Source organism: Myotis daubentonii, chromosome 2 (genome assembly GCF_963259705.1).
Source record: "Myotis daubentonii chromosome 2, mMyoDau2.1, whole genome shotgun sequence".
Lineage (NCBI taxonomy): Eukaryota > Metazoa > Chordata > Mammalia > Chiroptera > Vespertilionidae > Myotis > Myotis daubentonii.
In genome coordinates, this window is record NC_081841.1 from 200,261,969 (window position 1) to 200,288,594 (window position 26,626).

The 26,626-nt window shown below is 39.1% G+C and overlaps 1 protein-coding gene across 1 annotated transcript in view; it reads right to left on the bottom strand.

Moving 5' to 3' along the window:
• Window positions 1-26,626, bottom strand: part of KCNU1 (potassium calcium-activated channel subfamily U member 1) — a 125,829-nt gene that overhangs the window by 52,832 nt on the left and 46,371 nt on the right. The window contains 2 exon segments of the mRNA XM_059681223.1: window positions 19,725-19,842; window positions 26,411-26,508. Coding sequence (XP_059537206.1) covers window positions 19,725-19,842; window positions 26,411-26,508 — 216 coding nt within the window.

A 26,626-nucleotide genomic window follows, 5' to 3' on the forward strand; every position in this document is an offset into this window, starting at 1 on the left:
GAAAGCATAAAAAAAAATGCGGAGACAAAGAAACAGGACAAAATTGTCAATGGAAGATATAGAGTTCAGAACCACACTTTTAAGGTCTCTCAAGAACTGTCTAGAAGCTGCTGATAAACTTAATGAGATCTACAAGAAATCTAATGAGACCCTCGATGTTATGATAAAGAACCAACTAGAAATTAAGCATACACTGACTGAAATAAAGAATACTATACAGACTCCCAACAGCAGACCAGAGGAGCGCAAGAATCAAGTCAAAGATTTGAAATGCGAAGAAGCAAAAAACACCCAACTGGAAAAGCAAAATGATAAAAGAATCTGAAAATACGAAGATAGTGTAAGGAGCCTCTGGGACAGCTTCAAGCATACCAACATCAGAATTATAGGGGTGCCAGAAGATGAGAGAGACCAACATATTGAAAACCTATTTGAAGAAATAATGACAGAAAACTTCCCCCACCTGGTGAAAGAAATAGACTTACAGGTCCGGGAAGGACAGAGAACCCCAAACAAAAGGAATCCAAGGAGGACCACACCAAGACACATCATAATTAAAATGCCAAGAGCAAAAGACAAAGAGAAAATCCTAAAAGCAGCAAGAGAAAGAAACTCAGTTACCTACAAGGGAATACCCATACGACTGTCAGCTGATTTCTCAACAGAAACTTTGCAGGCCAGAAGGGAATGGCAAGAAATATTCAAAGTGATGAATACCAAGAACCTACAACCAAGATTACTTTATCCAGCAAAGCTATCATTCAGAACTGAAGGTCAGATAAAGAGCTTCACAGATAAGGAAAAGCTAAAGGAGTTCATCACCACCAAACCAGTATTATATGAAATGCTGAAAGGTATCCTTTAAGAAGAGGAAGAAGAAGAAAAAGGTAAAGATACAAATTATGAACAACAAACATGCATCTATCAACAAGTGAATCTAAGAATCAAGTGAACAAATAATCTGGTGATCATAATAGAATCAGGGACATAGAAAGGGAATGGACTGACTATTCTTGGGGGGGAAAGGGGTGTGGGAGATGCGGGAAGAGACTGGACAAAAATCGTGCACCTATGGATGAGGACAGTGGGTGGGGAGTGAGGGCGGAGGGTGGGGCGGGAACTGGGAGGAGGGGAGTTATGGGGGGGAAAAAAGAGGAACAAATGTAATAATCTGAACAATAAAGATTTAATTAAAAAAAATACCCAAATCATGTCATATCTGAGTCTCATTCTGATACTTGCTTTTTTTCTTCAGGTAGAGTTTTTTCTTGTCTTCTAGGATGCATTGTAATTCTTTTACAATGAGATATGGTGTACTGGATAATAGAAACTAAGGTAAATAGATCTGTAGTGTGAGGTTTTATGTTAATCTGGCTAGCAATTGTACCATATTTAATGTTTTCTGTAGTTGTAGTTTCCATAGGTTTCAAATTGCTCTAGTGCCCTTGATTTGTCTCCTTTATTGACTATGGGTTTCTCTAGGAACTCTTTCTTGATTAGTCTGCATCTTGAGGCTCTTTCAACAATAATTCACTGTTGTTAAACTGGAACTCTGCTAGTAAGGTGGTAAATTGTGGGAGAGAACATTGTGTAATTTTGTGATTAAATCTCAGTTTCTCAGTGGAGTCTATATCTTAGGGCTGTGATCTTCACAAGTGTATCTTAACTGTCACCCCTCAGGTGACACTGGAAGGCCAGAAGGGGGTGGAGTGGGAGGTATGCCACACCTTCACCCAAGGTCAGGCATTGGTAACATCTTTTTCCCTGGAGAGCAGGCTTTTGTTATGGAGATTTCCTTGGGTGTGTTCCATTACCTAGGCCTGAGTTACTGAGGGCATTGTTCTTGGCTCTTCATTAAGACCACTGGGTAGAGTTCCTGGAGGTAAAGCTCCCCAGTGTGGAGGTCCCACTAAGCCTATAGCCCTCAGGAGGTTCGCACTCAGCATCTCATCCACACTCAACCTGAAGTAATTCATCAAAATTACCATGTATGTGTTCCAACTCCAGGGAACCAGAGCTTCCCTGTGACTCTCCTCATTTTAGAGTGATGGTTTGCCCTCAGTTTTTTGATGGGTGAAGAAAAATCTTTAATTTCTGATCTGAACAGGTTATTTGTTGTTGTAAGGGCAGGAGTGATGACTTCAAAGTTTTTTATATGTCAAAGCTAAAACTGGACATTTGACAATGGCCTTATTCTCTATAATGCAAGTTTCAGAGTCTGGTTCTTCCATGTCACAGTATCAGGCAGCTCAGCTTTCAAATGTGGTTCACATCTCAGCACATCCCATCTACCTGTTTAATCTGAGAACTCCCCCTTCTGTAATTAAATATACTTTCTTCAAGGGTCATTATGATGTGATTTATGACATGTGTGTAATTGTCAGAATTACCGTGGGTAATTAAAATATAAAGTGAATGCTGCCAGAGGCTTCAGTCACACTCAATGCCCTCATTAAAAATCAAGAACTGACCAAATTATAAATAGACTGGTTTGTACAAGTTCCCGGCAAAACCTAATTATGAAACGTATCCTTATTCTATCAGAACTTACTCCATTAGTCATGCAAATTCTGAAATGATTAAATTATTTTATGTCCTGGAATTGGGGAATTAATAATAAAGAGGTGAGTTGCAGTAATTAGATATTACTATGAAGCTTTATTATGTCATGCAGTTGGGTCATATTGCATCTCTTCCTGACCCCACATCCGACTGGACACAACACACACACACACACACACACACACACACACACACACACACACACCTTTAAGCTAGTTTAATGAATGGCTTAATGGTTTTAGTAGATTTATGATAACTTTTGTAATGCCAGCTAAGACAAAGAGGAGAAGGATCTGTAAACTCTGAATTAGGTATTATCTTGAAATTGGACAGAGAAAGACACTGGTAATTATCACCAGGGGAATCCTTTCTCTCCAGAAAAGGCAAAGCACAAGGAGAAATCAGTTACTATGAGGATGTTTCCAGCTATGGCAACTGACAGGAGTGAATGATAACTTAAATCTTGAAGGACATTTAGATGATCATATCTCATCTCTTATCTAATTTTACACATAGGGGATTTAGACTAGAGAAATTACGGGGATACCAGTGAATAGGAGAGCCAAACTCCAAGCTTAGTGCCACGCTTCTCTTTGTATAGAAGGCAACAGATTAATGGGGAAATTGGCGAGCATAAGAGTTTTCTCATCATAGGAGCGGGCAAGAGAACATCAAAGGCAGGTCCATGACAGAGTACAGAACGTGTAATTCCCTGACTATTTACGTTAGGGAATCATGGTCTCTTCTGAGACAAGGGAGATCCTTTATATGGAAACACAGACACCATGGTGCCTATTCAAAAGAAGCTAAGAACTTTGAGGACTCAATCAGGACATCTTTGGAGAAGCAAAAGTAAACAGCAATTGAAATAAGGAAGGAAGAAAAGAAGGGAGAAATAGAATAAAGGAGGGAGGGGAGGAAGGAGACGAGGAGACATAAAAAATGAGAACTGAATATCTTTATAGACAGATGTAAGCTTCAAGAGTTACAAATTTGTGTTTGGTTAGACTGTGGAGGCTCAGCATTGCCAACTTGGTTTGGTTGTGAATGGGGCTTATGCAAATGTTCCTTTGTGAGGGGCAATAGTGAAAAGAGAGAGGGGTAATGCTAGATATTTCTTACAGAGATATAGAAATTCAACTCTGTGTAACAGTGACTGCCTTTATCAACTTTTCAACTCTCTGAAATGTATCCTATAGTATTCACTCCCTGGGTTAATGACAGAAAACTTCCTCTCCTGCTAGAGAGTGAGATCTCAAATGAAAGACAGCAAAGCTGTGAACTTTGCCTAAAATGACACAGTGGCTCTTTCAGGTGTGACTGGTGAATGTCAACATCTGTGTGGGTGTATCCAGATGGCATCTTCATGCAAATGAGACAAACTAACACACAGAAACTCATATAAAAAGTCCTAGGGAAGATGACAAAGAAGAGATGGGGGACAAGAGAGTCAGAGGTACAGTGTCAGGGAATGGTCTTGGGTAGGGGCTGCTAAAACTCCAATGATTTGTATATAAATCACTCCTGGTAAGGTAACAACTTAAAGAGATGGTGGAGGGAGGGCTTGACATTAGGGGACCTGGGGATGAGGAGATGAGTAAGAGGAGTAAGAGACAGTGATAAACTCAAGAAAATGCAGACTTTATAGGAGAGAAGGTTAGAGACTGGTTGTACCATAATGATTAAAATACCTATCTTTGAGAGATGGAGCAACCAGTAAACTTTAAGACGTGTGTGTGTGTGGGGGGGGGGGGGGGTGTCTATTGTATGATTTGACATTTCACAGCAATGGTGTGAGTTAAGCAGAAAAAATATATTCTAATCCACATGTCACAATGATGAGAAATCAAGCAACTCACTCAAAGTCCTGAGACAGTAAGCATTGAATGCCAGTCTCTGAGTTTCTGTGCCTATTATGTGCTCCTCTGCAATGTGCTGGTACTTTATAGAATGCTCAGAATGGATATAGTAGTGGATAGGGTAGGTAAGTGAGGAAAATTCACACAAACGCGCCCCCCCCCCCCCCCATCCTCTTAAAAAGTTGGTTGGCTTTTTAGTTTTTTAGTGAGCTTGTTTCCAGTGGTGGCAGAGCCTTAGGACACCGCAGAGGGGCTTGTGGGACAATTAAGCAGCTGCCTGGTCCCATCAGAGGAGGGAGAATAGCTAAAGACTCCCAAGGGCACACCTGGCTTCAATGTGTACAGGCCTTATAGACCTCTGTTCTTGCCTCTTTCATACTGGGCCTCAAAAACTCCATGGGCTTCTTTGATTCCTTGTATGTAGGTTCTAAATCTAAACCATTCAGATTGTTGCACAATTCTGATTGCACAGAATCCTTTGTGCAACCCTAAAGGGTGCTCACACATTTGTCATTCAATCAAAGAATACAAATTCTTTTCCATATGTCTTTCTTCTTGTTGTTCTGCTGTTTTTGTGTGGTTATATTTTTTTTACAAATGTCCCAGCTTTTTAGGAAGACAGTATGACACATTCACCTCCAAATGTGGAAGTGTTTCAACAAGAGGCACTCTGAGAAAATGCATTTGAGAAAGGCATTTGTTGTCTCTCTGGAGCCAAATACAGCCACCTCAGCTCTTGCTTGAAACCCAAACAGGGTGAATGCCAGTCAGGGATTCCAACCAGCTGGTGGAATTGGCCTGAACAATCTGACAAAAGGGATCCCTTTTCCTCAACAGCAGCTTCTCCACCTCGTTCTCTCTCCTTTTTGCTTGAGAACACACAGCTTTGCACTTGTCCTTCATACAAATAACTGGAGGGTGGGAATTATTCAGAAAGCTCATGTTCGACACCCCATCTGTTCATTCCTGACAGCAATATATAATGTAAGGCTATAAAAACTTGAAAAATAATGCAACATAAAAAAGGATTGACTCAGCTCCAAGAGGCCATAAATGGTAACAAATACCACAGGATGATTTATTTCATGCTGTAATCTTTACAGTAAGTCATCTTTCAGACATTTCCTTGTGACAGGTTTTAATAATATTAATGCCCAGAGCAATCCAAATCATCGCCAATAGACGTATTTATCAAGCTGCCAATCCGAGTAAATGAAATTCTATAAGCAATAATGTAACATGTTTAAAGGAAGCTAATAAAACAAGTCAGCAGAGAAATATTACTTCAAAGTATTCTCTCCCTCTAATCCAGCCCGGTATGTTCTACAGCCAAAATGCAAATCTTTGCATCCTTGATTTATTGCTCCAAAAATACCAATGACCTTTTCCCAAGCTTCTGTATATTCACGCTCACGCGTTCATAAAGCCTGCGGTGCATCCTGCCAGCTTCGCTGCACACTGGAGTGCTTAGCATTTACTGTTATGTTTGTCTTGCTTTCACACAGGTACTTGATTGGCAGCTGCAGCAAATAACATATAAGCTTCCAAGTCTTATTAAAATGTTACAAATACCTACGCCATAAGCTAATCTTTACAGTGCCCATTCTAGGCAGGCTTTCAAGAAGACCTGAGAGAGGGACTTGAGGAAAGGCCTGATGGCTTACCAGTTGCCAGGAAAATTTCACGTGAGGGAAAGCCAACCTGCATTTTCTTTCCATCAGGTTTGCTACACCTTGTACTAATTATTTGTTATTCATGCAGGTCTCAGTAGGCCAGTTGTTAAAGCATTTGGCATTTCAAACACAGCTCAAGATTTGCCTCCTGCAGGAAGCCTTCCTTACTAAGTTCATTAATTTTCTGATCTCCAGCACAATACCTGACCCATCCCTCAAAGTGACTTTGTAATTAATAAATTAGTAAAAGCACGATACACATCAAAGGCACTCACCAAATATTAGATGTAAATATGCAGTGAATTGATTTATGCGATCCATTCTCAAGGAACTGATGCTTCATTTTTTCTTGCATATCACATGCATGCTCTTTGAGAATAGATTTACTACTAACTGGGCACCACAAGTGCTCGCTATACCATTGTGTACTCTGTAGGGGACATGATATATATGTTCTCTCATTGAAGTGAGCGCACTGAAATGTATTCAGGTATTAAGACTGTGGTTCTTGTGTTCATTGGAGTAGAACCTTCAAGGTGTTCTACCAGGCCCATTATTTGTATCTCTTTACTTCCTTGAGAACTGCCTTAGCCCCCACATAATGGCCAAGTTTGCTTCAGATGATGCCACTTCCTGGATATGATTGGACCAGTCAGGGAATCTGACGGAGCTGACGCAATCAGATACTTTCCTCCTGAAATGGGAAACTGAGACACTGGGAATCTAGTTACCTAGTTTGTAGAACTGGAGCTGGGATGTGGCTCTAAGACAGGAGTAGCCAAATTCTGCAGATCAGAGTTACTGAGAGCCTTTGTACCGAGGATCCTGCCTACGTGGCAGCTCCCGTGACCCAGTGGCAGTGTGTAGCCGCCTCAGGGCACACAGACTTCCACTGCCTGACCCCAGTGTCACCAGAAGGCATACATCACTTTCTCCCTTATCTATTTTGTGTTCCATGATTTCTTATTTGAAAATTTCTTGTCTTTATTTTAAAAGGATTTCTGCTATTTTCAAGTAATTGGACATTAATCAAAATATATACATTTCATTGATAAATCAGCTTTATAAAGAGACCACATGAGAGATGTATTTTTGTTTGAAAGGAGTTCATTCCTTATTATGAGATGCTGGACTGTTTTTCAATGTTAATGAAATACAAAGACCTTTGCATCTTGGTAATCCAGGGTATTTTGAGTTGAGTTTTAGAGTACCCTTGGAACATAGTAAGAATTTATTAGACAAAGGTGAGAAGGAAAGCAATTCTAGACATATGCATAGGCCCAAGAAAACAAAGTGTGGTGCTCATTTTGGGAAAGTGAGAGAAGATAGTATTATTTGAGTTAAGGGGATTTTTGTGAGAGGTATGGGAGACATGATCAAAGGCAATGTTAACACTTTTGATCTCATTCCTAAGGGCACTGAAAGATCATTGAAGGGAGGCACTATTGTCATATCTTCACTGTTGATACATCATCCCAAGTATAATATAGGAATAGGTAAGAAGGGACAAGAGAGGATGTGGGAAGACCAAGGCAAAAGCCATTTCAATAGTAGTCTAGCAAGAGAAGATGGTGACTTGGATTGGGATGAGAATTAAGTGGAAAGGGTAGAGAGATTCAAGTTATTTTTAGGGGTAAAACATAGAAAACATGAGAAATGCTTCCTTTCAACTTCAGCGCTCCCATCATTAACATCTAGCCTTGTACACTGTGATTTTCAGTGTGAAAAGCCAGCCAGGGGCTGGAACTAGATCATGGGTCAGGATACAATCAGAAGAAGGCTCCTGTTTCCTGAACGTTTGCTATGCATGCCTACATCTACGCACCCATACTCCCGGGAACTGTTGTGTCAGAGCCCCTCTTCTTGGCTTGGGAAAATACACCTGGAGAAATCCTATGACAAGATTCAGCGGATGAAACAGTAAAATGAAAGAGAGTAAAGAGGCAGCAAGAAGGAGAAAGAGCCTGAGGCCACTCCACAGATCTGTAGGTAGAGATGACAAAACGATGCTCACTCAGAAGTTACTTTTATTCCTCCTCCCTTCAAGAATGAAAAGATCCTAGGTGGGAAGGTAGACTTTGAAAGACACTCTGGAGGGAGGAATCTAATCAGGATTTTTAGATATAATCTGCTTATATGGATTATAAGAATTTATTTCTCCTGCATTCTTCCTGGTCCCAAATATCTTTTAAGATTAACAGTCATCTGACATAGGCCTTTGACTTTGAAAAACAGATGAATATAAAGTTACCCAGGATGGTTTCTACATGTTTTACACTTTAATATGTTTACTCTTTTCTCCTAAAAAATAGCTGTTAAAAAACGACACAGAGCCTAAACCGGTTTGGCTCAGTGGATAAAGTGTCGGCCTGAGGACTGAGGGCTCCCAGGTTCGATTCTGGTCAAGGGCATGTGCCTTGGTTGCGGGCACATCCCCAGTGGGAGATGTGCAGGAGGCAGCTGATTGATGTTTCTCTCTCATCGATGTTTCTAACTCTCTATCTCTCTCCCTTCCTCTCTGTAAAAAAATCAATAAAATATATTTTTAAAAAAACACAGAACACATATAGAGAAGTTAGAGCCTTATGTGCTTATGTGCGTGGGTTCATTGATTTCTACACACACACACACCTCACAGCTTATTCCTGGGTGAACTTAAGGGATGCAGATGAAAATCAATTAGTTTGGGTGGTGTGTGGGTGCTGAGAACTGTTTCTGGAAGGCTGAGCTCACAGGCCAGATAGTTGACCTGGCCCTACACATCCTTCCCAGTTGTCTTTTCCCTCCAAGCCATCTCTAAGTCTCTTAAAACTGGTTTCTGAGGCTGATCCACAGAAAGAGGTTCTCAAAGGAATAAAACAGAATTCAAGGGAGAAAAAAGGAGAACACATTACCCATGGTTCTGACAGCTGAATACTTATGCTGAGGGCAAAAGCTGAAACCAGGGATCTTTAGAAAATTCCAACAGTATTCAGATTTACCCCCCAACAGAGCAAAAGCCAGGTACCAGAGTTGGCTGACTGTCAAATTTAGCAGAATATTTCAGCGGAAGCAAATCTAACTAATCAGTACAAAAAGGTTTTCCATGCAATATTATTTTAAGAGCTAGGGATATTAATGTGCTCTTTACTTGTAATAAAATGTAAATATAAAAATATTAATCATAATGACATCAGTAAATAAGTAAAAACTGTGAACATTTTTATGTTGGAAGACCATTCACATTGCTCTCAATTGCTGAGCCATACCAATGGATTAAGATACTCCTTTGGATCAAAGTCTAAGTTTGCCACTCTCCATTTCAGACTCATATATATCTTCCTATAAATATTTACATTTCAATGCATGTATATAAAAGTATGTATAAAGTATAAATGTATAAAATGAATTATATAAATACATATATATGTATACATACTAGAGGCCTGGTATGTATTTCTCACCTTTACAGAAAGGTTCTCCATAGAATTCCATAGAATAACCTACTTGTTTAGAGGATAAAATAGAATAATGTTAAAATATTTAATATCCATGTGTTTTAAGGAATATGACCATTGCTTAAGGGGGGACAGGCTTGTAAATAAAGAAGAACGGTGAGGACTCGGCTTTTCCCTGGGCTTGGAGGAGAGCAAAGCCGGTCTCCAGCGAGCCACGTTATTTAGTTTACTTTTAGCACTATCTGCAGCAATATTTCAGAGTAAAATAAGTAAAATATCTGTTCCTTTTCATTTGGCAGCAGCAAAGATCTCAGGGAAAAATAAATACATAAGAAATATGGAATCCCCACGGTATAATCCCAGGGTAGGGAAACGCACTTCTCTTAAATGCCTCCCTCTGGCATAATTGACTTTTCATGTGCATTTTAATAATGATATTTCAGCAGGTTGCAAGAGAATTTTTTTCTTCTGTTGTTGTTGTTGATGTAAATTATGGTTTGGAAAAAAAGTGTTATAAATCTAATTGCATTTTCACTTATATTAACAAGTCAGCACAATCTCCCAGCATGTTTACCAAGCAATTCCAATATTTACAGCTGACCTAATTGGTTGTGGGGTAGAGGCACTGAGCAATGTTTTACTGTCCTGATAGCTGCGTATGTGCCGAAGACAGCTGCTAAGGTGTAAAGCTACCCAGCGCCTCTGAAGCTCGCCTGCCTCACGTTTGCCTTCTTCAGCCAGTTGTAGAACAGGATAGGACAGAGGGAGGGAAAAGGAAGGGAGTTCTGGGGTAAAGAGGAGAGGATTTTGTTAAAGGTGCCTTTTCCTACTTCTGTCTTTGCAAAAAAGATTTTCCCAATTATGTGGGGGCTGTTACAGATGCAAAGCTAACTTGTTCTTGGCAAGTTTGAAGGAACAGTTATAGATGATTGCATGAAAGCCAATAATATACTGAGTAAACATCCCTGATATTTGATGCTGAGTTCAGGACAATTGTGATCCTTGACTTTCACTATCAAAGCCAGAGTGGTCTTTAGGAGCCAAGCATGGGTCTAACATAGGCTAGAAATTCTTATATTCTCAGGGGCTAATAAAAAGAAATCATTTCTACCAGGAGAAGACCATGCTGCTTCATAGGGGACAGGAGCTGGATCTACCTCTAACATTACTACAGATGAGTTCTGCTGCAGCCTTGCCACCCCTCATATTTAAACTAAAATTACATTTATCTCTAAGTCCTCTCTCTCTCTCTCTCTCTCCTACCCACACTGTTGGTTTAACACCACAAATGTAGAATGCTCATAAAATATTAGCAGAAAGCTACTTTGAGGTGAGTCTCCAGATCATGGGTTTGATTGCTTTGTAGACAGTGCTGTCTTCTGTGTCATGGTAATGGCTGGTATTTATTGAGAGCTTACTCTCTGCTAGGAACTTGGCCAAGAGTTTCGCACTTAATCTTCTCGCTGGCCCTATGAGATTGGTACCTGTTTTTTTTTATAGATGAGAAACCTGAGCCACAGAACAATAAGGGAATTGCTCATGATCACATAGTGTGGATGTCAAAGAGCTGAGATCTGACCTTGACAGTCCACTTCTGGAGCCCCCGCTATAGTCATCGGACTGGGTGGCCTCCTCCTTGACCACTCTTGTGTAACCTAAAAATAAACATGCCATAACATGCACTAGGCTTTGGGGTGTGGTACTGGAACCCAGGAGGCCTTGACTAGATGTCACCTAAAATCATACCTCCCCTTCTGATTGATGCCTGAAATCTCCCAGTTAGGGCTCTATTCTTAGCTGCAGTCCTGGTTCCCTGATAAAAAGAAAAGCTACCCTGGGAAGGGTTAATATTGTAAACTTTTTTTTAATCTTTAAATTCTTTATTAGTTAAGGAATTACAAATGTGTCCTCAACCCCCCCCCCCCCCCCCACCATGTTTTTGCCAATGACGATTCAAATAGATGTTGACAAGGGCAGTAAGTAGCTAGGAATTGTGAGTCCCTGAGAAGGGTGATGATGGGGTGTCAAACAGAGGGCAAAAAATGAGAATGAAAAATCTGTGGCAATTGCATAATTCACATTTTTTTCCCTAGATTAGAAACTATGTAAGTCATGTCCTTATTCCTTGAACAGAGTTTTACTTAAAAAGCAGTGACTAAGCTTCACATGATTTTCACCTTGTCTTGTCCAGTTGGTCTTTTATATATGACCCCAAACCGACAAGGTCGCACCCCTGTCTTTTAGGAGATTACACATAAGAAGGATAACATGTAAAAATGTAGTATTTAATGCAAATTAATATACACACTCAGTAAATGATCGGTTGTCACACTCTGATTTTTATGCCCATGTTATGAAGACTGCTTCCTCATCTGACTATTCAGCTAAATCAATGGAAATTTCCATAACCACAAGTCCTAGGAGAGTTTGACTTCATTTTTCTTCAGACCTGTCCACACAATCACAAAGAGGTTTTAAAAAGGCTTTTGTCTCTCCTTTATTGCAACCTCCGAAGCTAGTCAAACAGACAGGGTGAGGGCGAGGAGAGTAATGGAGGGATATGTTGAATTTTCTATGGTATTCTTCAGACACTTTTATGAAGCCTGAAGCTCTCTCTGTCTTCTATTTTCAAGTAATAGTAATAAGATATTGTTTTTAAATCTAAAATATAACTTATTCAATACATATTTGATAAATTATTCCCACATCCATGGTATTTTGCTAGAGCTGTGGCACATTGCTTCTCAGAAACCCAGCGTTTGCCTAGATGGGAACAAGACAGGAACTAGAAAAGAGGTATTTGGAGAGTCTAAAACCATGGTTTCCAACCTGTTTTTGGCCATGCCCCACCTAAGTGGCTAAAATCCTGATGTCCCCCTGTGACCTGTAATTCTTATTATTCAAAAAGTGAACTAGTCATGTGGAGGAAGCCTAAAGGGCCATAAACTTGTTCTAAACAAGCTTCCAAAGAACATGGCATCCATGAAAGAGAAAAATAAAAGAGCAAAAGGACAGTTGAAATACTGAGGAAGAAATCACTAAGAAATTGTTAAAAAATAATAATAATATGAAGTGGTATGAAAAAATAGCAAATGAAGTTTCAAAACACATACAAAGTACTGAAATGCATAAATATGTCACAATATATATTTATATACTGTATCTGAGGCCTCTAGAACCATAAGAAATGCAAAAATTTCGCTGTTAATAACTCGTTTTCAAATTGCCCCTCTTAAATATCAAATTGCCCCCCTGTGGGGCATGTGCCCCACACTGGGAACCACTGGTCTAAAGGAAAATACCTACTCATTCTTTTGAAATTCTTATTCTTCTACAACCCCTGTCACCCTAACCTATCTTTGGAACTCAGGCTGGTTGTGCTTAAAAATATCATTTTTGTTGTGTCAATCTATCTCTATCCCTACCCTCATACCTATACCTGTAACTGTTTATGGATACATATTGTGTAATTGTTTTCTTTGAACTTTGTAATGAAACTTGAAAAAATGCTTATTAAACTTCATACCAATGGCATGCTTTTGGTTTCCCAGTTATGGACTATATTTTACTCAAATAGAAAAGTGTATGCTTGTTGAGAGGGAAAGCCATTTTAAAAGCTTGATATAAAAGAACGGGAAAAATGTGCCTGTTCAGATCTCATAATATCAATTTCTGTAGAAAGCTCAGATAGATGATCATGAATAGGGAAGGACCACGGGCAGTAATTTCTTTGCAAATATTCTGCCCTTGGAAAGACCCTGGAAATTGGTCCTCAGTAAGAGTTCAGACATCACAGAAGCTAAAAGATGGGGTTTCTCTTGCTGGGATCATCCAGGGCACGGCAATCAATAAAGTGTGCAGAACTGGAAGTAAAAATGGAAGAAGGGTCCTGTTTCATTTCCTAAGAGAAGTGTGTGTGTGTGTGTGTGTGTGTGTGTGTGTGTGTGTGTGTGTTGCGCGTGCGCTGGAGGGGGGCATAGTACCTAAAAGTGAGAGGTCACCAGGATAGATGTCTCAGGAGTCATGGAGTCATGCCTGGGTATAAATAACATAGGGCTGGAAGTGGGTGTCCCAGAAGAGAAACCACTTCTCCCAGTTGGATGGTTTTCTCCAGGCCCTTAGTGTCAGTACATGCCTTGTACTAACATGCTTCTGGCCTGAGAGAGGACATCCTGGCAGTCCTTCTGAGTGGACTGTAATTTTCCCAGAAACTGAAGTCTTCCATGGGATCAGTTGAGCTGGAAGGCACTGGGAAATAGCCAAGGAAGAAGCTGGAATTGCCATAGAAAAGGAATGTTCTGGAGGGAAAATGGCAAGCTCTAGGCAGCCTTGGAGGTGGCAAAGTGAATGAACCAGCATGAGGCACTGCATTATAGATCTTCACAAAAACCTGTTGATATGCTCCATGTAGCTGATGGCCTATGAGTGGTGAGTGGTAGAGATTGAAATTTTGGAAGAACTTAAATTTCAAATCCTCTCCCTCTGAATGTGAAAAAAAAATATTGGTTGCAAAGCATGGAAATATAGGAGCCAATGAAATGTTGGCAGAGGGGAATGAGAGAACAGAATGACATCAATATGAACTATTTTCTACTTGCTCACTTTGTATTGTGTTAGGTGCTACATAAAAACTTTATAAGTTTTATTTCATTAAATCCTCACAACATTTCAATTGCTTAGGTTCTAATATTATTTCTATTTTGCAGATGAGGAAACTGAAGCTTAAGAGCTAAAGAGAAATGCCCAACTGGTGTGGCTCAGTGGTTGAGTGTCGACTTATGAACCAGGAGGTCACAGTTTGATTCTCCATCATGGCAAATGTTTGGGTTGCAGGCTTGATCCATGGTAGTGGGTGTGCAGGAGGCAGCCAATCAATGAGTCTTTCTCATCATTAATGTTTATATCTCTCCTTCTACCTTCCTCTCTGGAATCAATAAAAATATATTTTTATTAAAAAGCACAAAAAAAAAGAACCCTAAAGAGAATGGTTATCTAGGGCTTATGCCTGCTTTCGTGACAATCCTCATGGCTGATGTTTGTGGGCATTTGACCTTTAAAGAGCTCTGACTGACTTGAACATTAGAAAAGAGAGAAAAATAAATAACATCCATGGTCTCTGGTATTTCTGAACGAATACGAAGAGCATAGAGAAGCTGATATTATAAATATGACCTTGGCTATAAGTTTCACAAAGACACGGTGGGAAGGGAAGTTATATGGGAAGATGCATTCAGGTTTCAAAATAGTCTATTGGAGTTGAATTAAGCAGACCCAGAAATGTGAGGGAAGGGCTGATAAGCTCAAAGACAAACCTTTCTCTTAGAAATGGTTTCCTCTCCTGGCTCAGTTCTAACATAGCCTGCTTGGAAATGTCTGCCTCTCCTTGTTTCACTGGTTCAATATCTGCCAATACCTACTTGGGTTTATAAACACCCACTATTAAAAATACTGAATGACTTGATGTGGATATAGTGTTATTGGTCAGTCATACCATGACTTAAATTAGTTGTATCTAATTATTTTCTTTTTAATATCGAGTTAAAATCAATTTTACTAAAGAAGTGAATTTTGATAAAGAAGAGGCAGAGAATAATAAATACTTGTGAAAAGATAAAATAGACAGACCCCCCTCAGCTCACCCAAAGCGGGGTGACCAGAATAAAGAAATTGGAAGCAAACAAAGGGGATCTAGGAATGGTTGAGATGCATTTTTGTTTATCATAAAATGTTTCAAGGTCTGCCCTGGTCAGTGTGACTTAGTTGCTTTGATCATTGTCCTGTACACTGAAGGGTCACGGGTTCTATTCCTGGTCAGGGCACATACTCAGGTTGTATGTCTATCCCCGGTCAGGGAGCATACGGGAAGCAATCGATCAATGTTTCTTTCTCACATGGATGCTTCTCTCTCTCTCTCTCTCTCTCTCTCTCTCTCTCTCTCTCTCTCCCCCTCCCTCCCTCCCTCCCTCCTTCTCCCTCTCTAACCTCAATAAAAACATAAATTTTTTTGCATAGGTCTAATTTTATCACCCTGAAAAGGAAGAGGAAATATTCATCTTCTCTCATTACATAACCCATTGATTTAAAGACACAGGACTCAGGTGAATAGACCTAGTGTTTATTTATTCAACAAATACATATTCAACTACCATCTATTAAATAGAATTGTGTGTGCTAGTCTAAGAACCTAATTGCTATTTATAACATTGCTTATTCTGTGGGAAAGTAGAGACACCAGGCATATAATGAAATGTTGGACTATAACTGTTGTAGAAGTTAGAGCTGTCTGTATGGTTTTAAGTACTAAGAATAGAAAATTGCAGTTTCTGAACTGACCAGAAAACCCACTGCTGGCCTGAAGATAACAACTCTAAAAGCATTAGGTCCATTGTCAGCAAAACTATAAATAATATTATGTTGATTTTTGTATGTGAATGTAATACTATTAAGACATCCAAAAATAGATCACAAATAGCACAGATCATGTATTTGACATTTCCCCCCTAATAATGCCTATTTGTCTCTATGAAGCTATCAAGGCCATTTTATCACTCATTGTTGTTACCCATTACTTATGTTTGCCAATTTGCTGGCTAGAGTTACCTTTACCCTTTAAAAAAATAAAAATGAACAACAAAAGAAAAAGCCACCCTATTTGCCTAGCTGGTGTTGCTCAATGGTTGAGTATAGACCTACAAACCAGGAGGTCAAGATTTGATTCCTTATCAGGGCATATGCCTAGGTTGCAGGCTAGATCCCCAGTAGGGCATGCAGGAGGCAGCCAATGGATGATTCTCTTTCCTCTCTGAAATCAATAAAAATATACATATATTTAAAAATCCACTCTATTCTACAGTGGTTAGCAAACTGTGGCCCTTTGAGTGTGGCTTTTCCACAAAATACCACGTGTGGGCGCGCACGTACAGTGCGATTGAAACTTCATGACCACACTCAAGGGGCTAAAGAGCCACATATGGCTCACGAGCCACAGTTTGCCGACCACTGCTATAGTACAAAGTGGGGGCAGAACCTGCCATTGATCTCATTAACAATGTATTTAAATCAGCTAAGCTAACCAACTCCATTGATGAAGTATCACAGAAATTCACCCACAAATGGTACTTATCTAAGGGTATACCACTGTATAACCAGCAGTATGGCCCTGATTAGTGTTTTTGTTTGTCTGTGTGGGTTTTGTTGTTGTTGTTGTTTTATTTTAGAGAGAGGAAGGGATAGGGAGAGAGAGAGAAACATCAATTGGCTGCCTCCTGTATGCCCCTTACTGGAGATCAAGCCCACATCCCAGGCATGTGTCCTAATCTAACCAGTAATTGAACCGTACATGGGAGGACACTCAACCAACTGAGCCACACCAGCCAGGGTGATTAGAGTTTTTTCTTAAGCCTCTAGTAAATGTGAATCTATCTTGCTTTTAAATTAAGAGGTATAAGCGAATTAAGCATCATCATAAAGGTTATCTGGATGGGTTACTTTCACTATCTCTTACCTTATTTATGGGTTTTTAAAGCATATTCAAGGATCATCCAGCCAGATATAAGGCTGATAGGCCCAGTCTGTGGATAGACTAGGCCGTGTGGATCAATTCTCCTTGTAGATACCTGCTTTAGACTATTTTCTTATTTGTCACAGACAATGCGGGAATTAAAGACAATGGGAAAAATAACAGTAAGTTAAATTATTTTGTTTTTATAGCTGTCTTAATGGATAGTGGGAAAAGTCAGTGAAACTGAATGGCTAAAATTACATTTAAGGATTTTCTATGGCTTTTATTATCCATGAATTGCCAATCCTCTATCATCACAAAAGATATAGCAAAGAATAAATAAAAGTATAAACATGGTTGGAGCACAGATTGTCTTTACACTATCCAAACAATTTTCCAATTGAACTTTGTAACAACTTTGCATTAGCATAGACATAATACGCACACACACACACACACACACATGCACGCACACGCACACACAATATCAATAGCAAAGAATGTATTCTTAAGAAATTTTAGGTATTATTTCTCACAGCACTCTACTTATTACTTCTCATCAGGTCAGCTGGTACATGGAGGGTTCCATGTTTGCCCTGTGCCTCGCCCATGTCATATCCTTCCAGGAGTTGAGATTCCCACTCTCATCTACCTTCCCAAACCCCAACTCCCACAGGAAACTTTCTGGAACAATCATGCAGCCCTCCTAACCTCTTCCTCTTTGACCTTCTGCTAGAATCATCAATACAGCACTTGAAATGCTGTCTTATCTGGCCTCTGGTTGATTTTATATGAATTTGTCTTGTTTACCCACTAGATTGCCTAGGACCGTGGCCAGCATACTGTGGCTCATGAGCCACATGCGGTTCTTTGGCCCCTTGAGTGTGGCTCTTCCACAAAATACCACGTGCGGGCACGCACGTACAGTGCAATTGAAACTTTGTGGTCCATGCGCAGGAGTCGGTTTTCGGCCTGGGTGAGTCTATTTTGAAGAAGTGGTGTTAGAAGAAGTGGGGGGTGTCAGTAGGTCGGGCAATGGGAGACGTGGCGCAGGCGGGCCGCGGAATATGCAGCGTGGGGGAGGCGCCAAGTATCAACAGTGCTTAAACTATATAGGTAGGTTAATAACAATATACCTGCCTATATAGTTTAAGTTAAAAAAATTTGGCTCTCAAAAGAAATTCCAATCGTACTGTTGATATTTGGCTCTGTTGACTAATGAGTTTGCCGACCACTGGCCTAGGAGATTAAACATGGTTTCTATATCTACAAACACATCAAGCAGATGCCTACTTAGCACATAGAGACATTCAATAAATGTCTATTTACCAACCATTTTAAAAGAAAATAGAAAGATCTGTAAGTCCCCTTGTTAGTCTGTAGCTGTCATTAAGAGTGGGGCAAAGTATAAATTCACAAAATTCCACAGTACCTTTCCTCTAAACAGTGCTTAATCCTTTCTCACAGATTATCTCAGTCATAAAATCCTAGAATAAAAGGCAAAGAAAGGTAGAAACTAAAATTCCTAGGACTTTGATATTCCTCCTAGCGCAGACATGAAGTAGTGGCACATTTGATGGCTCAGACATTTAACACCTGCATCCCCTGTAGAAGAGGCACAGTAAAACCTCCGTTAAACTGACCCATCAATCCGGGGTCCTAGTTAAGCAAAAGCACGAGTTTTCTTGTATTCTAAGAAAGAGGTGAATTACAGCAAAAACAAGATTAAGGATTTATCTCAAAATCCACATATTTGAAAAGTTCTGCACTTATTACATATTCAATCCAATTTTATATACCTTCTTAGATACAATAATTGATAACTGCAACAATAAGTAATATTAACTGAGCACTTACCTCAGCCAGGAGTCAAGAAAAGTACTTTAAATACCTAATCTCATTACAAAAAATCCTATAGAGAATTAATTACTATTATACTAATTTAAGATATCAAAACTGAAGCACCTAGATGTTAAGCAACTTGTCCAAGATCATATAGCTTAGAGCCAGCACTTGAACTTACCTTATATAATTCCAGAGCATAATGACTATGCTCTGCTTATAATACAGTATTTAATGGTACACAATCACATTTCTCAAGCATTAAATATTTTCTTGGTATCAGATAGCTACTAAATTACAATGTTGCCAACATATTACAGAGTTATTCATAATAAAGTTTATAGTAATGGAATTTTTAGATCAACTCTCTATTTAAAATCTCTAGACATATCACCCTCCCCCTCCAACTCTGCATTCTAATTAATCAAGGTTTTAATGTATTAAGGAGCTGTAGGAAAAAAGGGGAGCAGAATTTACTGACCCTATTTAGCAGATTCTGAAACAAAGACAATTTTATCATCAATTTGTTGGAAAGGGGGGATATATTAATACTAAAAAAAAAAAGCCATTTGGAAATAGTTGAAATGCCATCCAACCCACACTTCTAGAGTGCTTGAAAGGTAATCTGAAAGAAACTGCATACATAACCTTTGGTTATCATATAAGTTACCTCCGGACTACTGGGGGAGGTATATTTACTTAGTTTAATGATATTGGGAGAAGAAGGGATGAATTCATGTTGGTGAGAAACAATTCCATTGGTCAGCAAATATTCTGGTTTCAGTCAAATTTTTATTGCCCTGGGATTCTCAGAAAGCCATAGGGGACCAGAGTTCTCTGAGGCTCTTACCCGTTGGCACAGATCAAGTAGCTACTCGTACTTGATTCTTCCCTTGAAATAAAACCACGAATTGCTGTCCCAGAGGGTTCCTTCATATTGGTGGTCGACGTTGGCACTATTTTTGGCCCTGCAATAGCATTGCAATCTTAGTAAGTTGGCATAATATCTGTTCATTAGAGATTTTGAAACTTACTAATGGCTGAGATATTTCTAAGCCCCTAACTAGGGAGTAGCTGGGGATCCTTACCTACACACTAGTTCTAAGAGGGTCAATTATAGAAGGCTCTGTAATTTCCTTCTGTAGAATTAAGAGTAGGTGGAAAATGATTGTGAGGATTCAATACCATATAGTATGTTTAAAATAAGCACCTATTGAGTTGCTGCTGTATTTTTCTAATCCATCACTCCTCCCATCTCACCCAAAAACATTGCATCCAAGGAGCCTTCTTACTGCAGACGAGGTGAAGAGCCACTATAGGACTCTAAGAAAAACAACAACACACGATACAATCCCCTTCTCCCTGCTCAGATTGCAATTCATTCTACTAGGACAGTGGTCGGCAAACTGCAGCTCACGAGTCACATGCGGCTCTTTGGCCCCTTGAGTGTGGCTCTTCCACAAAATACCGACTTCTGCTCATGGGTCATGAAGTTTCAATTGCACTGTACATGTGCACCTGCACGTGGTATTTTGTGGAAGAGCCACACTCAAGGGGCCACAGAGCCACATGTGGCTCACCAGCTGCAGTTTGCCGACCAATGTACTAGGACATTGGCTCCTTTTATTTTATTTTCCTTCATGGCTTCTTTATTATTAATTCCTAGAAAATTTGTAAAGTTCAAAATCTGAAAATAATACAAAAGTAAGTATTTTATCTTCAAATGGGGATAATACTGGGGCTTCAGAGGGTGATCGTGAGGATACATGCAAGAATGTTTGCAATTTAATAATAAAATGAGCAACATGAAGCTGCACTGAAGTGGAAAAAGCTGACACATGAGCCATTACTTCATCCTGCATGCACATGTTGATACCCAATCATGCCATTCTTATTTCAGAATCCTTTCAACACACTAGGATAGGAAACCTTTATTGGTCACTTGGCACTCGGTATTATGATAAAAAATAACATTCTAAGGAGAGCTTTGGAAGTTAAATGCTTCTCTTTCACTCTTAAGGGCCCTGCATTATCTGCTTCCCTGAACCTGTCAGAGATGCGAAGATCATCTGAGAAGAAGTTATCTGAGTGAGGATAAAGTCAAAGAGCAGTCATCATTGCTACTCCTCCTCTTCCCTCACCCACACACATAGAGAAGAAAGAGCTGGCCTTGTCTTCTTGTGTCAATTTAAGAATTATCTTGGTACCACTGCTACTTGGAATGGGGAGTTCATGTGGAACAAGGCTTTAAACCACACAGCACCAGGTTTTGGATAACTGCAGACAGAAAAAGCCACACGAAAATCTTGGTATCTCTCTTCTTTTGTGGTGATTCTTTCTGAACTATTGTAATCTATGGAAAATATCAATCGCGTCAAAAACACACTTCTGGAAGAAGAGAGACATCCTTTGTTTAGGTGATTTGTCAGCTTAAATAATCAGTAATTGCATCACACAGGTGTGCTAGGAGCCAGGCTTGGCATAAGATTGCTCCCTAGCTGTAATCCTTAGAAGCCTCCACTTACGTATGGAGGCTTGATGGGGGCTTTCAGGTTGACTGATGTTTCCTTATTTCCTGGTTACCTTTTGCCCTGGGGGAATGGCCCGGGGAGGGAACATCTGAAGAAAGGTCTGAGTGAGAACTAGTGTGTTACCAACTGTCAGTCTTTAAAGGCTAGCGGCTTAGTATTCGGGATAGAAGCTGAGCTGTGGAATGTAAAGAGCAACATGCTCAAACTGGCTTAGGAACAATGGGACTTTCGGGAAGTCTCTGCCTTCTCAAAGCCTAACTCTCCAGCCAACAACATTTGCCAGGTCCTAAAAAAAAGAGTGTGAAATTTTTGCTAAAGCTTTGAATCTTTCCCGGTGCCATGCTTAATAAAATATCTTCTGAAAACACATTATGATCGTATAATGTTGGAAGCTTTCATAATTATCGAAGCACGTGCATGTATGTGGGGATCGGAAAGAACAGCCTGTATGAGGACTGGAGAAGTCTCTGGCTGTGTGTAGGCGGACTGGAGGTAAAAGGTGAAATGCTTCCTTCCAACTCTGAATTCTATGATACAAATGACCTTCAAAAAATTATAAAAGTGTTCTCTCCAGCAGGGTGCAGATAAGCAGCACTATTGTTGCCCTTGCCCCAGCTTCTATGCTGCTTCAAATGCTTAGGAAAAAGCAAAGAATAAAATAAAAACAGGAAGACAAAGCCACCTCTCTCAAGTCATTCTAAAACAGCTTAATCATTTTATTTATTTATATAAATTTTTAAAATATATATTTTTTATTGATTTCAGAGAGGAAGGGAGAGGGAGAGATAGAAACATCAAAGATAAGAGAGAGTCATCAAAGATAAGAGGTAGTCATCAAGGAGGCTACCTCCTGCACATCCCACACTGCGATTAAGCCCACAACCCAAGCATGTGCCCTGACCTAGAATTGAACTGTGACCCCCTGGTTCATAGGTCAATAGTCAACCACTGAGCCATACTGGCTAGGCTTCTTTATTTATATTTTTTATCTATCTATAGCTTACAGTATGCAAATAATTATTTTTGCATGTTTGAGACAAGAAAAAAAATAGAATGGATATTGCCTACCTAGACTAATAATGTCTTGCCACAGCTTACTATGACTTCCCTATGGATATTCTAAAAAATGTTTCTGAATAGACCATTAGACATCAAAAAAGACATGGTAGCTAAGTCCTGCGAATGACTGGAAAAAATGAAAGTCCTATATGTGGCCAATGGTGTAATTATCTCTCTCTTCCCCAAGTAGCGATTTCCTTGAAAGCTATGAGCAAACATTTTCCTTTCCTGGCATACATGGTAAGACCACATGTTAAGACATGCCTCATGCATGATTTCCATGTAGATAGCAATAATTCTACTCCTTTCTATCTCCCTCAAAAAGTCTTATCAGGTGTTCAAATGAGTGAAAATAATTACTGTATTATTTGAATAATTCCGAATCTTTTCCAATTTACTAAATACCTAATTTGTTGCAATTATTTACAAAATGTTATATTTACCAATAATTGTGACACACCTAAAAAGTTATATTATGTATTCTGGATAAGAACCACTGCTCTTAAGGGCTGCAGAGTCAGCAGGACAACAGATCAAGCCAATGTCTTGGCCTTGCAAATGTAAGGATACTGTTTGGATCACCTATTCAAACCATTTCTAACTCTTTTCATACCCTCTTTTCAATTCAATTTTCATAATTCCCCTCTCTTTTTGGTGTGACTCCATCACAAAAATTAGCATTCTAATGAGAACTCTAAAGTAGTTCTCAGGAGGTGGGGATGAGGGGATTTGGCCACAACTTTCCGGAGGTCCATTTTCACATTGTTCACTCCCTCCACTCCTTCACATAGGATGATTTTTATGTGATCATCCTTGCCCTAGTTGAGGACCACTTCTCTAAAACCATAGGCATTAGAGATTTTATTTTATATTATTTTATTTTTTATTTCTTATTTTGATAACACATAAATCTATTATAAAATTTGAAGAGGACAAATCGGAGCAAGAAACAAAGTATGCCCACCTCGCAACTCCTGAGTTCATCACCTCAGACATAACCATTTTCAACTTATCAGCTTTTTCTCTTTGTATTTAATTCTATATTTTTATTTTTTTATATTCCTGTTTATTAATTTTTCTATTTTGGACATTATCTATTTACTTTCTACTGTAGAGCAGAGGGAGTAATTGTCTTTTTGCTTTTCTGTGTAAATTAGATAAGTCATTGGGCAGGAACTTTCCTAGTGCCAACTATAGAGTTCACTTCCTGCTATTTCACCACTGAAATCTCTAATGCCATTTAGAGATTTATTCCTTCTGCTCTAAAGCCTAGCTCTGTTGGTCTTCATGCTCTGCCCAGCCACCATTCACCCCCCAACCACAAAAAAAAATCAAGGAATGGATTAAAATAAGTATAATCTACTAGAACTTTTCTGCCAATTTTTATTTCATCTGTGTTTTCATTGACTAGAAAAAAATAATGATTCATTTTATGTTCCCATAGGTAATATGATAAGGTAATATGATAATTAACTTATGTGCAGTGTTTACCATTTGCCAGACACTGGTCTTAATGCTTTGTATATTAATATACTCAATTTGTATACCTTTATATACTAATATTATCATTTAACCCTCTGAGATGTGTAATATTATTATCAACATTTTACATAAACAAGCATAGGAAGACCTTAAATAATTTGCCCTAAGTCAGACAGCTAAAAAGTAAGTGACCAGTACTGAATTCATCTTCTAACCATGGCAGTCTGTTGCCTCTAAAACTTTAGATTGGGAACTTAAGTGAGAACCTCTAGTGTGGCTCTAGTTTAGAAAAAGGAAAGTAATCAAAGATAATTATGAATCATAGAATATCACAGCGATTTTCAACCTTTCTTTTTAAATCTCATGGCACCCACAAACTAATTACCAAAATTCTGTGGCACACCAAAAAATATATTTTTCCATCATATGATGAAATAAAAAATAGGTACAATTTTGAAGCATTCACACTGGAAGACTATTGTTGTATTGGTTGTTGTCACGTTTTTATTTGACAGTCTAAGGGGAAAGAGGTCAATGCCTCCTCTGTAGTCAGTGCCCCTGACTACATAGTTGGGTATTGCATGTTTTATAATCTTTGAAGCACACAGGTTGAAAATTGCTGGAATAACCAAATGGAAAAGGGCCGTAGCCATGATGAGAAGTTCCCAGTTTGGAAATGATGACATCAAGACCCCAAAAGGTAACATGTTTGTCCTAAACGACAGCTAAGGAGTGGCCAGAATTCAAGTCTTCTGTTTCTCATTCGGTATAGTAGGAAGAAGAAATTGGTGGGACCAAGAAAACTTAATTAGCTCAATAAAGGGGATAGACACCCTTTATCTGGCTCTGAAATGTGACTCAACATAGAATTTGTACTAATCCAAAGTCAGTAAAGTATTTATTTTGGCATCATTTTATGAAAGTTAATTCTCTGGGAGAATTTCCAGATATTATCATAACTTTCAAGTCTATAAGGACAAGCAGTCAGCTTCTATATTGATGTTTTTGGCACATTTGGGCTAAAACTAACTCTTCAGATTCAAATTCATTCTCTAACCACCAGGCCAGTGAGCATTCCCATAGTACTCTGCTGCCATCGTCTGGCAAACTGAAGTTAAGGACAGCAAATCTTAATACCAGATTAATAGAGTCCTGAATCAGTGGGATAGGCTTGGAAGGAGTGGTGACTGAGGATCAGTATGGAGCAGGAAGAAGAAATGATTATGAGAAGAATTAAAAAGTCCTGAGCTTAAACATTAGATTGTAAATTGAAAGTCTTACTGATTTATTCCTTTGATACTATAAAAAGCATGTCATAAACATGGGTAAAAATTGGCGTATATGCAAAATAAAGGCAGGGCCTTTCTCTTTAAATAAAAATATTTTCATATTTATACTAGAGGAATTTTCTGCTTTTAAATATTTATTATTTATAGTAAAACAACACTTAAAAGTCAGTTAAATAAAGGTGTGCTTATGCCTTTTTATAAAACATTTTTGTTTTGCAAAATGATTGATAACAGTGTAAGTTTATGAGTGTGGATAATTTATTTGCAAAAGTTTTATTTTTATACCATATTTATAGGGATATGTCTACTGCACAAAACCATGCTACATTTTCATATAGTATAAAGATATGTACATTGAAAGGATACTTTTGACACATTTTTTCCTTCTTATTCACACCTCCTTTAGTGAGATATTTCTCCTATTTAGTCAAGTCTCATCTATTACCTAAAAAAATCTGTATTGTTATAGAATTTAAAAAGAATTAATGGCCCTAGCCGGTGTTGCTCAGTGGATAGAGCATTGGCCTGCAGACTGAAAGGTCCCAGGTTTGATTCTGGCCAAGGGCACATACTTCCGGGCTTGATCTCCTGTGTGGGGCATGCAGGAGGCAGCTGATCAATGAGTCTCTCTCATCATTGATGTTTCTATCTCTCTCTTCTTCTCCCTTCCTCTCTGAAATTAATAAAAATTTATTTTTTTAAAAAGAATCAATGTTTAATTTTTGAATCCGAAATAGGGTGTTAAAGGCCATCTAATGAACAATATTCTTCAGACTGAAGCATTTCGGGAAATTATATATACAATCTCCCAAACTATCTTAGAGTCTCAAGGGGAAATTGAGAGATTCAGAGAACATGGAGGCAGGGTTGAGACAGAGCCTTTAATTTGGCATCTAGAATGCCACCCTGAGAAGTTCCATGGACCTGCTCCTCAGGGAATCTTTGGTAGAACTCATTTGCCTGGCCTGTGAATGAGTTGGACTAGATAACTAAAAAGGCTGCTTTCAGCCATTAAGGACTGATTCTCAGGTCTTATATGCCTAGTAGGGAAATGTCTGCTACTTCTTGGCCAAGTTCAAATGGGCATTGTCCTTGAAGGGATGGGACCTATCCTCGTTCCTTGGCCACACCCCCAGAAGCTGTGCCGAGGATATGCAGGTGTAAGGTGCAGTTACCTGAGAAGTGTTGATGGTTCCTGCTTTTGCAGCTACATCTTCGAATTAGCTCAGGAGAATGCACATCACTGTGACAGGTGGCACAGTAAAAGAAGGCTCTGGACAATGAAAGCAAATCAAGGATGACTTATGTGAGACTTAACACTAAGGAAGCATGGTGCTGACTCAGTCTGCCTGCCATAAAGTTGTATGTGCGTTAGGATTTTCTCCCCATAA